The sequence below is a fragment of the Aphelocoma coerulescens genome, chromosome 3 (assembly GCF_041296385.1).
Source record: "Aphelocoma coerulescens isolate FSJ_1873_10779 chromosome 3, UR_Acoe_1.0, whole genome shotgun sequence".
In the NCBI taxonomy this organism is placed as follows: Eukaryota; Metazoa; Chordata; class Aves; order Passeriformes; family Corvidae; genus Aphelocoma; species Aphelocoma coerulescens.
In genome coordinates this window covers 72966002-72978626 of record NC_091016.1, presented here as the reverse complement: position 1 = coordinate 72978626, position 12625 = coordinate 72966002, and the positions used below count along the sequence as shown (strand labels likewise).

The window sequence follows — 12625 nt, the reverse complement described above, 5'->3', positions numbered from 1 at the left end:
GTTTAAAATGTTTAAATGCCAGTGTCTCCTAAAGAAAGATCCTTCATAAACCTATAGATAAAATTGCTGCTCAGAGTGGAAGGGATTTTGAAGAAGAAATGATCCTCTACATGTAGGCAGAGAACACTCCATAACCAAAAAATTTGGTTCTAATTTCATGGATCAAACTAAAATTTTGATGCCCCAAAATCTCCATATCTAGTTGTATAGATGGTCCTCTTCTGGGTCCAGTCCTAACAGCAGCGATATGGTAAAAATCACCAATGTAGTGTCTTGTTTGGTTCAAAAAGTTTTCTTCTGGAAGTCTTATTTATGGACAGTGTAAATGACAGCACAAAAAAAGTTAAGAAAAGCTACTCAGAGAGATCTGCACCTCGTGCTCAGGGGAACAGAGTGTGATGTTTGTGAGAGTGCTACCTGCGGGAGCTCACCTGAGCCCTTGGCTCACATCCCAGCCTTCTGTGCTCCTGAGCTTTAGCACCAGGAGGGAATTTCACTGTGCCTAAGAAGAAAAGCTGCTCACTAGACTGCACCACAGAGCCCTCAGAAAACTTCTCTTTAGCCTTAGACCCCGGCAATTAAGCTCTTTGATGTTTTTACGGTTTTACAAGAAGTCTGCAGAGAGACAGGAAAAGCTCTGAGGGGCTGAGAGATGCCTGTCACTGACACATGCAGTACTCTACACTGGCAATGCCAAGGTACTGGTGGCTTCAGGCCACATATGTTGTATTTCTGTAGCCCAGTAAAAAAGTGACAAAATCAAGTATAGAAAAGGCCAGATCCTGGCTGCCAGGATGAAATGGAGACCTCCAGTCACCTGGAGATGGTAAGTTATTTGAGGATGTTGCTATGTGAAAGCTGATGGCAGTACTCAGAAAGGGGTACTATCTTCAGCAGTCCCAGTCAAGGGACAGTGTTTTGCAGGGAGACAAGGAAGAGAATGTTTATCCTCTAAAAGACAGAGGGAGAATCTTGACCTGAATCCTGAATCCTGAAAGTGAAAAAGCCTACTGAAAATTTTCACCTCTGTGTGGCTGTGTTACCTTGTAAGACACCAGATCTGGAGAAATCTCCAGCTCTTTGTCCATTTCCTTCATACCAAAGATAGAAGACCCTATCAAGATTCATCTCCAGAGCCAGGCTGTGAGCTTTGAATAGTGAGGAAAACGTTCCAAGCCGGCAGTTAGACACATCAGCTCCTCGGATGGAGGACTTTTAAATCCAAACAATAATATCATCACTTCCAACTGCTTATAATTTAAGCAGCTTTCAGCTGCTTCAGCTATATGACTTCTGTGAATTCTATTTCTACAACTTTGTATCCCAATGCAATGGGTAAGGCCTGTGTCACTGATTTCCAGAGAAGCAAGGATTGCAATGCTGAGCATGCTGCTGTCCATAGTGTTTTCATGGATTGTGCCTTCCTAGCCATGAAGTAGCAACACTTTCAGCCTGGCCCCTACACTGGCCCATGGTGAGAAGACACATTCCACCCACATTCATCCTTGCCAACAACATGATACAGCTTCAGATTCTGTGCACCCTCTGTAAAGTTAAAAATGCACCTGTCTCTAAGGGAAAAGAGAGAGGGTGATTCTGAAGGTTTTACAGTTCTTACAGATGAAGTAAAGAGATGGAATTTTTTCGTACACTGTCTGTAAATTCTCCTAACACAAGGAATCATCCATAGAAAAATGATTGGTCCTGATCTTCAAGCCTATTAATTCCTTGGATGCCAGATTGAGAATGACAAAATGTTTCATTACTTAGAAGCCTGATCCAGTTCCAGTTAACTTCAGAGAAAACTGGATTGTAATCTCAGAAGCAACTGGGGTGATAGATTCTTCAATATGGGCATTTACCTCTTGAGAATTTGATGGATACCAAATTTAGTTCACAGAAGGCTGGTTACACATCCTACTATTCTCGAGCTTTGCTCAATATGGAGGAAAAAAACACCCTATTTTTGAAAAGCTTTGCATTCTATCACCAGTAACTCCAACCTTCTAATACATTTTCACTTTGATTTAATAGAAGTTGAATATAAGTATTATGTTTCAGCATAACAATTTCAATATCTATAAAGGTTATAATATAAATCCTATTTCCTTCCCTTGTCTGCTTTAAAAATTCAATGATAACTAAGTAATTTTTTCAGAAGATTATGAAGCAGTCCTTATTTTAGGGTCCTGTGTTGGCTCACAGTAAAATGCTTGACAGTACCTCATCATTATTTCTCACTAAATATACTTTCCATGCTATTATTCCTGAACTTTATTTCTATCCAGACATACATATAACTAACTCCTTGGCATTAACAGGAGTCCTACAAGCATAACAAGGATATAAATAATATTTCTGTTAATTCTATTTTTTAATGAAAAAATTTCAGATTTTCTCAGTAATGGTGAAAGAGTAAAGAATTCTCACAGAGCAGCAAACAGCTCGGTAAGTATTATTACTTGACTTTTGCATTTAATAAGTTTGTTAGAGCACAACTGACAAGGTTAGTAGACTGCCATGTAACTATTGACAGAATTTATACCACAGGTACACCTGTGATATACACCAGCTAATTCTTAAAATGACTAAAAAATATTTTCCCTCTATAGTTAAGAAACTGACCAACCTTTTTTTAGGGAAGTTTCCATTTCACCTAAACCAAGAGAAAAAAACAGATATCAGAGAAAAGATATAGTTAAAAAAAAAAAAAACCAACCCACATTTTTTTCATGTTGTTTCATTTTAATTTCAAAAAATAATTTTTCTTCTTTATATGCTAAATGCCAAGCATCTGTTCTGAGATTTTTGATTTTTCATAAAGAATCTCTCTTGCCATAGAGTTTCAGGTAGATAAATTCAAGGTGCAGTAGTAACTAAGAAAACATCTAAATCTCTATTTGTGCTTCTGAATAATTTGTGGCTACAATTTACAATTTGCTTTACTTTATGCATGTTTCCATGTTTTAAGAAAAGGCTCACTGGTTTTGTTTTAATTCCAAATGATAAAATAGATATGCAGTTTAGCAAGATTGTAAATCTAGCAATGATTCTAGTGAAACCCAAGGCAAAAAATAATCCATTTCAGTGTAACTAAAAGTGCTTGATTGCTACAATATGTTATTCCACCTCCATGTAGGACAGAGAATTTGAAGGAGTGAGCCTGAATGACTGGCTAGTGTGAAGCCTCAGCTGCACTGACTACAGCACAGAATGGGCAGGGTGGTCACATGCACTTAGTTTTTATGATATACTGCAGTAAGATGCCTTACTGCCTATTCACACGCCTGTGAATATTATTATTATTAATTAATTAATAAACAATTAATTATCAATTAATTTATTAATGAAATTCCACTTGGGCCAAAGGCTGCTAGGACTGAGTATTCCAAATGTAGTGAACATCGGATCTCAAATTTTTGTCTGTCAGGTATTTTATGACTTTCCCTACTGCCATTAACACTTACACACTCGAGTGTTTGAAAGTTTGCACGTGCCTTGGGAGCTGTGAAATGCTAAAAATGCACACTGAAAAAATTTTACCAATCTCTCTATGTTTTATCTTTTCTGTTTGTCAACCTTATGAGAGACTGGCATTCTGCTAGTTGTAAATCATATCTCAGAATAGGATGCCCAATTCACAGACTCACATGTAGCAACCTATCTATTAGCATTCATGTATGGTGTTAATATAAAAAGCTCATGCACATATTAAAAGGTAAACATTTGATAATATCTCAAGTTTCTGAACAAATGAGTAGAAGTCAGTTTCAGTACATGTCTCTTTTTAATTATGTTCTGGTGTAGCCAAATAGAATATAAAATAAACTACCGTGAAATGAAGATGTCACTCCTACACTCATCGCTTGTCAGAATGACCAATATGATGTGACACGATGATGCACTACTGACTGTGAGCAGTCTCTGCTCATACTGGGGAACTAGGTTTTATTTTTTGCTTTGTTTTGGTTTTTTGTTTAACAGAAGGAGAGTTATTTCCAAAATCAAAATATTAGTAATTTACTTTCATTTATCAGATGACGTCAGATGAAGAATGGTATCATAATGGCAGAACCATAATTTCTAGTAAACTGAATTATTTGCAGTATGCCATCCAAAATCCCATTAGTTCAGTAGAAATGCTATTTTTTGTTTGTTTCAATATACTGCCCTGTCATCAATATGTCAAATAAAAAAAGTTTTAAGTTTCTTGATGTATCTTTTATATTTTTCAGGGTTCTTTAGATTCTTGCTGATTAAAAGAAAATAGTTATTTCCATTCTCTGAAGCAATATTCTGATGCATACTTTGATTGTGGCTTTGAAGTCGTATATAAATTAGTGCTCTTTTCTTCAAGATGTCCTAATGGTAATATTTGATTCTGACAGCTTTTCTGTAATAGTACCTTAAACATGAGATGAAAGCTAACAAGGAGGCCAATTTACTGATTGGAATAGCCAGTGGATGCTTTATTAGCAACAACGTTCACTTTTCATTTTGTTTGACCTTCTTGTCTGTGAGGTTAAAAGCTGAGTAAGCCAACCTAATGCGTGTAAAACAGCAGTTAGAGCAGTTACAGAAGTCTTTATGTTACAAATACCTTCATCACTGTCATCATCATCACTCCATACGATGTCAGACAGTAAAGAAAAAAAGCCATAAATCCAATCAGAGGACTCTTCCAGTGTCTCATGAATGATTCTCAGTGGTTCTGTGCTGAGCTTGTGAACAGATCTTCCTGAGTGCAGAGTTTAAAACAAAAGCGGTTTGAAAAAAAAACCCAAAACAAACAATTCCTGCAGTAATAGAAGTTAATCTTCATTTTATACAGGACAAATTTTACTACCTCTTTTAGCAGAAACAAGGATTGTGAGTGTTAATTTTTATTATTCAATGATTTGAGGACAGCTCTCCTTCCTGTGCAAGACTGGTATAAACTGTATGTTACTGCATTTGCTGTTCATAGTGATCAAGGACCCAGTGTATAATTTGGTCTGATGTTGTACTCCAAGTTCTGGATCTCCTTCTGAGGCTTGGTTGAGTAAAATATAAGTATAGATTTCATTCTAATATTCATCATTTTAGATAATCTCTTCCTTTCAGCCCAGTTTTTAAATCTGACTCAGGTCCCCTAACTCCTGATGCCTCTCTAGGTTTCAGTGCCATCAGTGTCTCATTCATGTCATATCTCCCCCCTGAGCTCCCTCCTTTACGCAAGTCCTGGCTGAGGAAATTGCTGAGCCCTGGATTAACTACACAGGCAGGTCATGTCATGGCTATGGACCACACACACAGGATGGGAAAAAGAAAGCTGTGCATACTCAGGCCAAAATTAACCTGGGTTCAGAATAAACAGGGATGCAAATCCAGATAGTGGAACACAGGCAGCTACTTTCAAACACACACCCGTGATTCTGGTTCTTCTCTTACGACTTTTCTAGAGTTTCTTTGACAAACACTTGTGCACATCTGCATACTTAACTTGTTCTGGTCTTACTGCCCCTGTAGGCAAGCAAACTGGAAAACAAGGAAGCTGTGAAGTCCTCCACCTTCCTGGAAACTCTGATGGAAGCAAGGCTTTCGCTCCCCACTGCATCCACACCCAGGCAGTGCAGCCACCAGTGGGTAATACTATTATTCCCTTAAAGGCTTTTCCAGTTGGGATTTCACCAGATTTCTCTGTACCTGACACACCACTTCAGAGTGACTTTCCAGCCTCTGACAGACTTTTTCTTCTGACGATTCTGCACAGCAATTTTCTATTTTCTTGAACACTGCACCAGATAGTGCTTAGGAAGAAGGACAACCCTCATTCAGTCTATGTTACTGCCCACTGTACTTGAGATGGCAGACTGACTCATTGCCTGGTCTGTGTGAAACTTTTCTACGAATATGAACAACTGAAAGTAGACCACAAATATGATTTGGACTTTCGGCCTAGTCTTGCTCCTAGGAGTTTCAACAGAAATACGTACACTGAATTTAACAGTGTCAAGGTGGGAACCATATCTCTGTTTCACATTATTTTTCTGTAGGTAAATATTTTAGTAGGAAGCTAAAGACAAGTCTCTTCAGAACTACTTCTGACTGCAGTGTTCTGACTCACAAGCCAAATCTTAGCATTAATCAGAAACAGTCTCACACGGACTTGCAGGCTACAAAGACAGGCAAGGTGCAGGCTTAAAGGAACTTTTTTCAGTGACAGCAGTATGAACATTATTTTCTAAAAGTGTTATAATGAAATTTAGAGATAACTTTATTTGAAGTATAAATGTATGGTTCGTTTTATTTCTAATTAATTATTCTTAAATACAAAAGACCAGGCTGACTTTCTCATAGTTTGCACTTACTTGTTGATAATGCAGACCAAAGAAATATTGTAGTTAATATTTTATGAGTATTGTATTATATGGGTATATGCTACTGAACAATCAGACACATCAAATAAATTAAAGGTGTGACATGATGCAATGACATAATTGCAAAGAAATTAATTTAGTGTATTACTGTGCACACTGTTTTATTCAGAAAGATTGAGTAGCAAACCAGCAAATATTTACTTTGTTTAGCATGACAGTTATTTGTTTGCACTGTCTTCATGCATTGAGATGTAGAGATTTAATTTTTTCAAGTGATTTGCCACAAATACTCTTCTCAAACATTAACCAGGAGAATGAATGCCTATATTTAGGCTCTTAAAAAGTAAGTCTGTGACCTGACCCCTGATGCCATTTGCCCTTTATTCTAATCTAGAGGTGCTAAGGAGTCGAAGTGGACTAATAGAATGAAAATGGCCAGAGGTGTCTTAGCATAATCAAGGTTTTGATTCACAAGCAGGGATGGTTTAACTTTGGACAGCTGCCTTGACTTTCACTGTGGCTATCCACCCCCATTTTACCCACTGGTTGCTTAGGGAGGGCTCAGTTGTTTTTACAGCCACAGGTTTTTACAGCTGCAGGGGCTACAGCTGTAAGCTAAACAAGAACTGGTATCAATTTATTTTAATACACTGGTCTATCAACTAGCAGTTCAAGAACTGCTTCTGCTTCACAGGCAGCAGAGCTGTCCCCCCTGGGCAGGCAAAGGAAATGCTCAGAGAAGTGCAAGATCAAGAGCAGAGGAAATTATTCCAACCACCCCAAGGCAAGCCATCTTTGCTGATGAATCAGTCTTCAACATCATATCCTGGTCTTTAATTCAAAATATCTTCATACCACACTATGAAAAGCGATTAGAAATTAAAAGTGTCCAGAGGCAAAATTCTCCAGTCATGCCTTATGCTAACAGGCCCAAGTTGCAAATCCTGTTTAACATAGAAAGTTTAGAAAAATCAGTTTGGAGCTGTGTAGAGGACACTTTACTGGTATTTGCCAAATGAAGTTTTGTATTCAAATAGGCACTGTGAGCTCACTTAAGGTTTAATGCAAGTGGCACAGACCTGGAAAATGATGTCTTGAGCACAGATCTTCTGTTTAATTTCTGTTGCATTTCCAACATTTTTTAAAACTAGTGCTAATAGTAATGATGTGTCCTAGAATTCTTAAGAACACCACACCATGTAATGCTGAAGTGACAATTATGACTGATTAAATCCATGCTTTTAGTTCTCCCAACAACTTTGACAACACCAGGTTCTACGAGGTCCCTAGTAGAATGAAATACACTAGAAACAAAGGAAATTACACAATTCTTGTGGTAACAAGTACAGAGAAACTTTCAATTTACCTCACACACATGCAAAGAAAGACAACAATTTCCAGAAGATTTGCATACTCTTGCTTCGAGAGTGAAGCTGAAAGAATGTAGATTTTCATAAAAAGTTTGAGCTTGATATTTTTTTATTTAGAGATGTCCAGGAATGGAACAGTGTGATAAGATTTTTTACAATCATCTTCTAGTCAATATATTCATCTTGTCAATTCTTAGACAGCCTTAGAACACCAATTATTTTAAAAGTAAGCTCACAATACATTTCTTTTGCTAACATGTGGTGTGTAATATAGAATTTGTAACTAATCTACAGCTATAATTAATATTATTATAGAGTAATATAATTGATCTAAACTATAATTAATATGTGATATATCACATAAAATCAATTCCTCTGGAAATAGTGGCAGCAGGATCTTGAATTTAAACTGCAAAGAGCCTTTATCAATACCGAGTATTTCTCAGACACAGACTAGTGAACTTCTAACTTTTGCTGAATTTTTAAATAGAGGTTGAGACAATTAGTCTTAGATAAAATAGTAAGCAATTATTAAATGTCTGTTGAAGGAGGGGAAAGGAATTAAATGGTTACTGAGAAGGTTAAATTCAGACACGAACATACAACTAATATTGAAGAACTTTGTTGACACTATGCAACTACATTTAATCACAGCTGAAGTTCAGCTTATTCTATTTAGTGAAATGTACCTGAAAAGGTACTGAATCCCTGATGGTTTATAAACTCCCTCAAAAGCCAATCCAGAAAGACATATTGTGACCTTCAGAAGGCAAGTGTCTCGCTTTCCTCTGAAATCTCTTTTAGGGTTACATGAATTAATTTCCAAAGGTGCCCACTCCTTTCCATTGACTAGAAATGAAGTCTGAAAAGTTAGCACGGACATGTCACCTTATTTTTATATTACTGAGATATGTGACATGGATCCTGCTTGTGATGTTATTTCAGATTTAAATCCTTCTTGTTATTGTACACTTTGGCTAACCACTTAAATTTGTAACTCTACATTCATAATTAATGCCAGGTCAATACAACTATTCACCTTGATAAATTACTTACATTCCAGAACAGCACTGATTCCACAAAAATGCTTTGCTAAAACATTGTGTTTATCATAGTCTTTTATTACTTGGTACAGCATAAGAGATGTTTTTCGGACCAGTAAAAATTCATCTTTACTTGTGCTGGCATGTTCACTGCTATGAGAATAGTAACAGTTTTGTTGTTTTGTTTTCAGTGGAAACATCAGAACTCCAGAACCTTCTGGAAAATGCTGAAATTTGGCAGAGTTAAAGCTGACAGAGGAAGAATTCCAATCAAATTGAAGGAATTTGTATACCAGCTTTCAAAGGAAACTTGAGGAGAACTCAATTGAATTTGATTGGAGAATGTTTGTTAGCTGTTAGAGATATCTGGAAGCTTGTTTGGATTTTCTGTATGAAACATATGCAAATATCTTTTAAATAATTATTTAAGAAACAGTTTCAGATGTGTTGTAGATATTAAATACTTCTAAAAACTCCCTATGTAATTTGAAGCAGGACATCAAGTGCTACAATTCTTTGCAGCTCTCTAACATTATTGTTACAGAAAGAGTAATTTGATTAAAAAGGTGAGAACAAAATTTTTGAACAACTAATTTCTTAATCTCTGAAGTCTCCCTGGCTCACAATTTTAATTCCAAATGATTTTAAAATCAAATTTATCACCTTAATGGTAATTAATAACTCACAATTAACACAGCTCCTTGAAACCAACCAATGACAGTCTTCTCAAATTCTGCAATTGGCATTAGCTATGTTCTTGGGATCAAAGGTAATTTTCATAAAGCAACAAAGTATTTTTTGAACAAAAAAGCCCTTTTTTTCATCAGGACTCATAATGGGTACTTTAACAGTAGTTTCTGCAAAAAAGAATTGAGTAATCACATCGTATGATTTGCTGTAGCCTCTCAAGCAAATTTGGTTATGCTTAATAGTCTATGTCAATTATTCCTGTGAAGTGCACAACAAAAAGTGACTGATTGATTTATCTGTGCAAATAACTTCAGTCATTATTCGAGTCTTAATAACTCTGCCAGAAATGTAGTTTCCAATCAATCTTTTTTGCTTGTCAAATGGTTAAATGTATATTCAGAATCCAACCTATGTTAAGGTGGCTTTTTTTTTTAATGGATCACAGCAAATTAGTTAATAATTGTTGGATTTTCATCAATTACATATTTTGACTCCAGTGAATTGAATGCAATTAGTTACAAATGATGGTAATTATCTGGTGCAAAGATTGATCTATGAGATATAAACTACTTCATTGACACTGACAAGGTACAGCTGACGAAGATGGAGAATTTTTGTTGTGTTTGATAAAATACAAAAGCCTAACACTAGCTCGTGGTAATAAAACATATCCTAATTTAGTAAAATATTCTATTATGAATATAGAGACCTATATTTCAATTTGACAGTTTATATATTTGTAAGTTTCTTTCTTTCTTCTCCATGATTCTTTGAAGAGTAGCATCTAAGGTATTAAACTCAATATACACTTAAAGTGTCCTATTATTAATATTCCAGTTTATCAACATAGCTGTCCTTAGGTCCTACCTTTCTGTTTCACAGACTAACATTTTTATCAAGCTTATAGCTCTAAGCCATAAACAGGTAAAACTCTAGCTGGTATCACTGAATTATTAGTATAAAAATATAAATTTAATTTTTAATTATATTACATATAAAAACAGTCCAAAAAAGTGTAGAGTCAGCTTTCTCAGTAATTTCCATTTTATAAGTACGTATATTGTAAATATGAAGACTACAGCGTTCATCTGTCTCTTTCTAATATCAGCCTTAGATAATTATATTGAGGTCAAGTTCATAGAGAAAACCCCACCTGAAAGTGGATAAAGAAGCAGTTATAACTAGAATCCACTTGCCAAAATTTAGAAAGAAATTCACAAACTCTCACAAAGTAATCAAATAATTTAGGGTCAATTTGATATAGCCCTGCATGTGGATAGGAGTGTATGTTTAGAATGGGCTTTAGTAGTTTATATTACTTGATTTGATATCAGCTGGAAGGTTTTGATTTGGTAGTTCAGACCCTCATTAGGTGGTGTTTTTTGAAACACATAGGCATTTTATCTAAAACAATTTGGAACTTAATTTTTTTCTCATTCTATGGGTTCACTTTCTGACTAAGAACACAGATCTTCAGCTTGAAAAGCCAATAAATAAATGTACAACAGCATTTTTAAAGGGCGTTTAAGGCGTAAAATTAGTACCTCAGCTTGACATCAATTCCTGGGAATCTCCTGGCTGGGGGCATCTCTTAGCTGTCAGATCTATCTCAAGCATGATGTGAAAATGAGAAGTAGGCTGTAGCAAGCCCCAGCTAGGCGGAGTTGGGGTTAGCTGAGAAGCAGTGCAGCCGTGTCCTGGCCTCTGCTCATGCCCATGCTTTGTTACCATCCACACACATATTCAGAACACTGCAGGCAGAAGGTCTTTACCAGGTGGTAAACAGGGATCATCACAATGTTGTGAATAGGTGGCTATACCTGATGGCAACGGAATGAACCCCAGAAGGGCCAGTAAAAAAAAGGAAGAAACACCATTAGCAATAATGAACATTCTCATCTGTCTCTTGGCTAAAGGAAGCACTTAAGGAGTGAAGTGAGGAGTTGTTTAATCTCTGTGGGGCTGCTGTTATGAAGCAGAAATTGGAGTTCATTAAAAAGAGAAACAATATGCTATAGGTGTGAGATAACATAGTATGAATCACAGCAATGTAAAAATGTGGTCGAATAAAGCACAGTATTTTCACAAGTCACAAAAAAATTCTATTGCTGAAAAGGATATATAGGTGATTCTAGTTGAGTTACTTCAATTTCTTCAACAGCAAATAACCAAAGAATTGCATTACTGCAATTGTTACTGAAATGAATTATTGGTTTGATTTGTTTGTTTAAAATTAGAAATTTCACAGGTATCATTATGCACTGGAAATTCGCTTTGTGTCCCATGAAACACATTTAAGCATGAATTCTCCTCTTAGATCCTTTCCTGTTCATTGAGACAGTTTCTGAAATTTCATATTCTCAACTTCATGACCTCCCAAAGTTTGATCTATCAAAATTTATCATCTTTTATATGCTGGACCTTTGGGGATGAAAGCAACACTTGCAATACTGCAATAGTTCATAGATTGTCATTCTTTTCAGTATAAACTCATTTTCTAGGAGTTTATAAATCAGATATGAGATCTGCTGCAGATTGAAACATGGGAAACCAGATGTCATCTGAGCAGCCCTTCTTTAAACTGGAATTGGGTTCAAATCCCTTTAATGGATTTTATCACAGAAGAGAGAAAAAATGTTTTGCAGGTTTTAGGTACATTACTTGAAGTTTCATATAATTCAATTAAGAATTTTATTAAGAACTTTGAAATAGATAAGCTGTTTAATCATGCTTTGAATTGCCATTTATAAATACAGTAAAAAATGTATTTCAGAAACCTATAGCACTGTTTTGATAAATTCCAGGGTGGGAGGTTTTTTTAGGGCTTTGTATGTTTGAAAAAGAGAAAAAATTATTTGTTCCATTAAGTTTGCTGATGGTTTAAACTAATCCAGAAGTTAATTCTTTTTCCTGACTAAATGCAAATGTACTATCAGTTTTAACACTGGAGGATATATTGTCATAAAACAAAGGAGCAAAAATAAGTACACTCTTCTTTTTGAAGTTCTTAAAACTTTCCAGTGAACATTAGCCTAACAGGGTGACTACAGTGAGATGACATTGCAGGGGAAAAATGTGTATTTCTTATAATTATTATATACTACCAAAGGCCAGGAAAAATCTATCCATGACTTCATGACAGTAACAGAAATGACCACAAGTT

General features: G+C 35.8%; 1 protein-coding gene across 8 annotated transcripts in view; it reads right to left on the bottom strand.

Annotated features, from left to right (window-relative positions):
- The window catches only part of TRDN (triadin), a 227863-nt gene that overhangs the window by 172851 nt on the left and 42387 nt on the right, over positions 1-12625 (bottom strand). For 6 of the 8 annotated variants that reach the window (XM_069010861.1, XM_069010857.1, XM_069010862.1 and 3 more), the window contains exons 3-5: positions 11235-11282; positions 4601-4738; positions 2630-2656 (exon numbers count right to left, since the gene is read on the bottom strand). The exons of 1 other annotated variant lie outside the window; for it this stretch is intronic. In XM_069010861.1, the coding sequence (XP_068866962.1) occupies positions 2630-2656; positions 4601-4738; positions 11235-11282 (213 nt within the window). The remainder of the gene's footprint in view (positions 1-2629; positions 2657-4600; positions 4739-11234; positions 11283-12625) is intronic. One more of the 8 variants, XM_069010863.1, reaches the window with a different exon arrangement.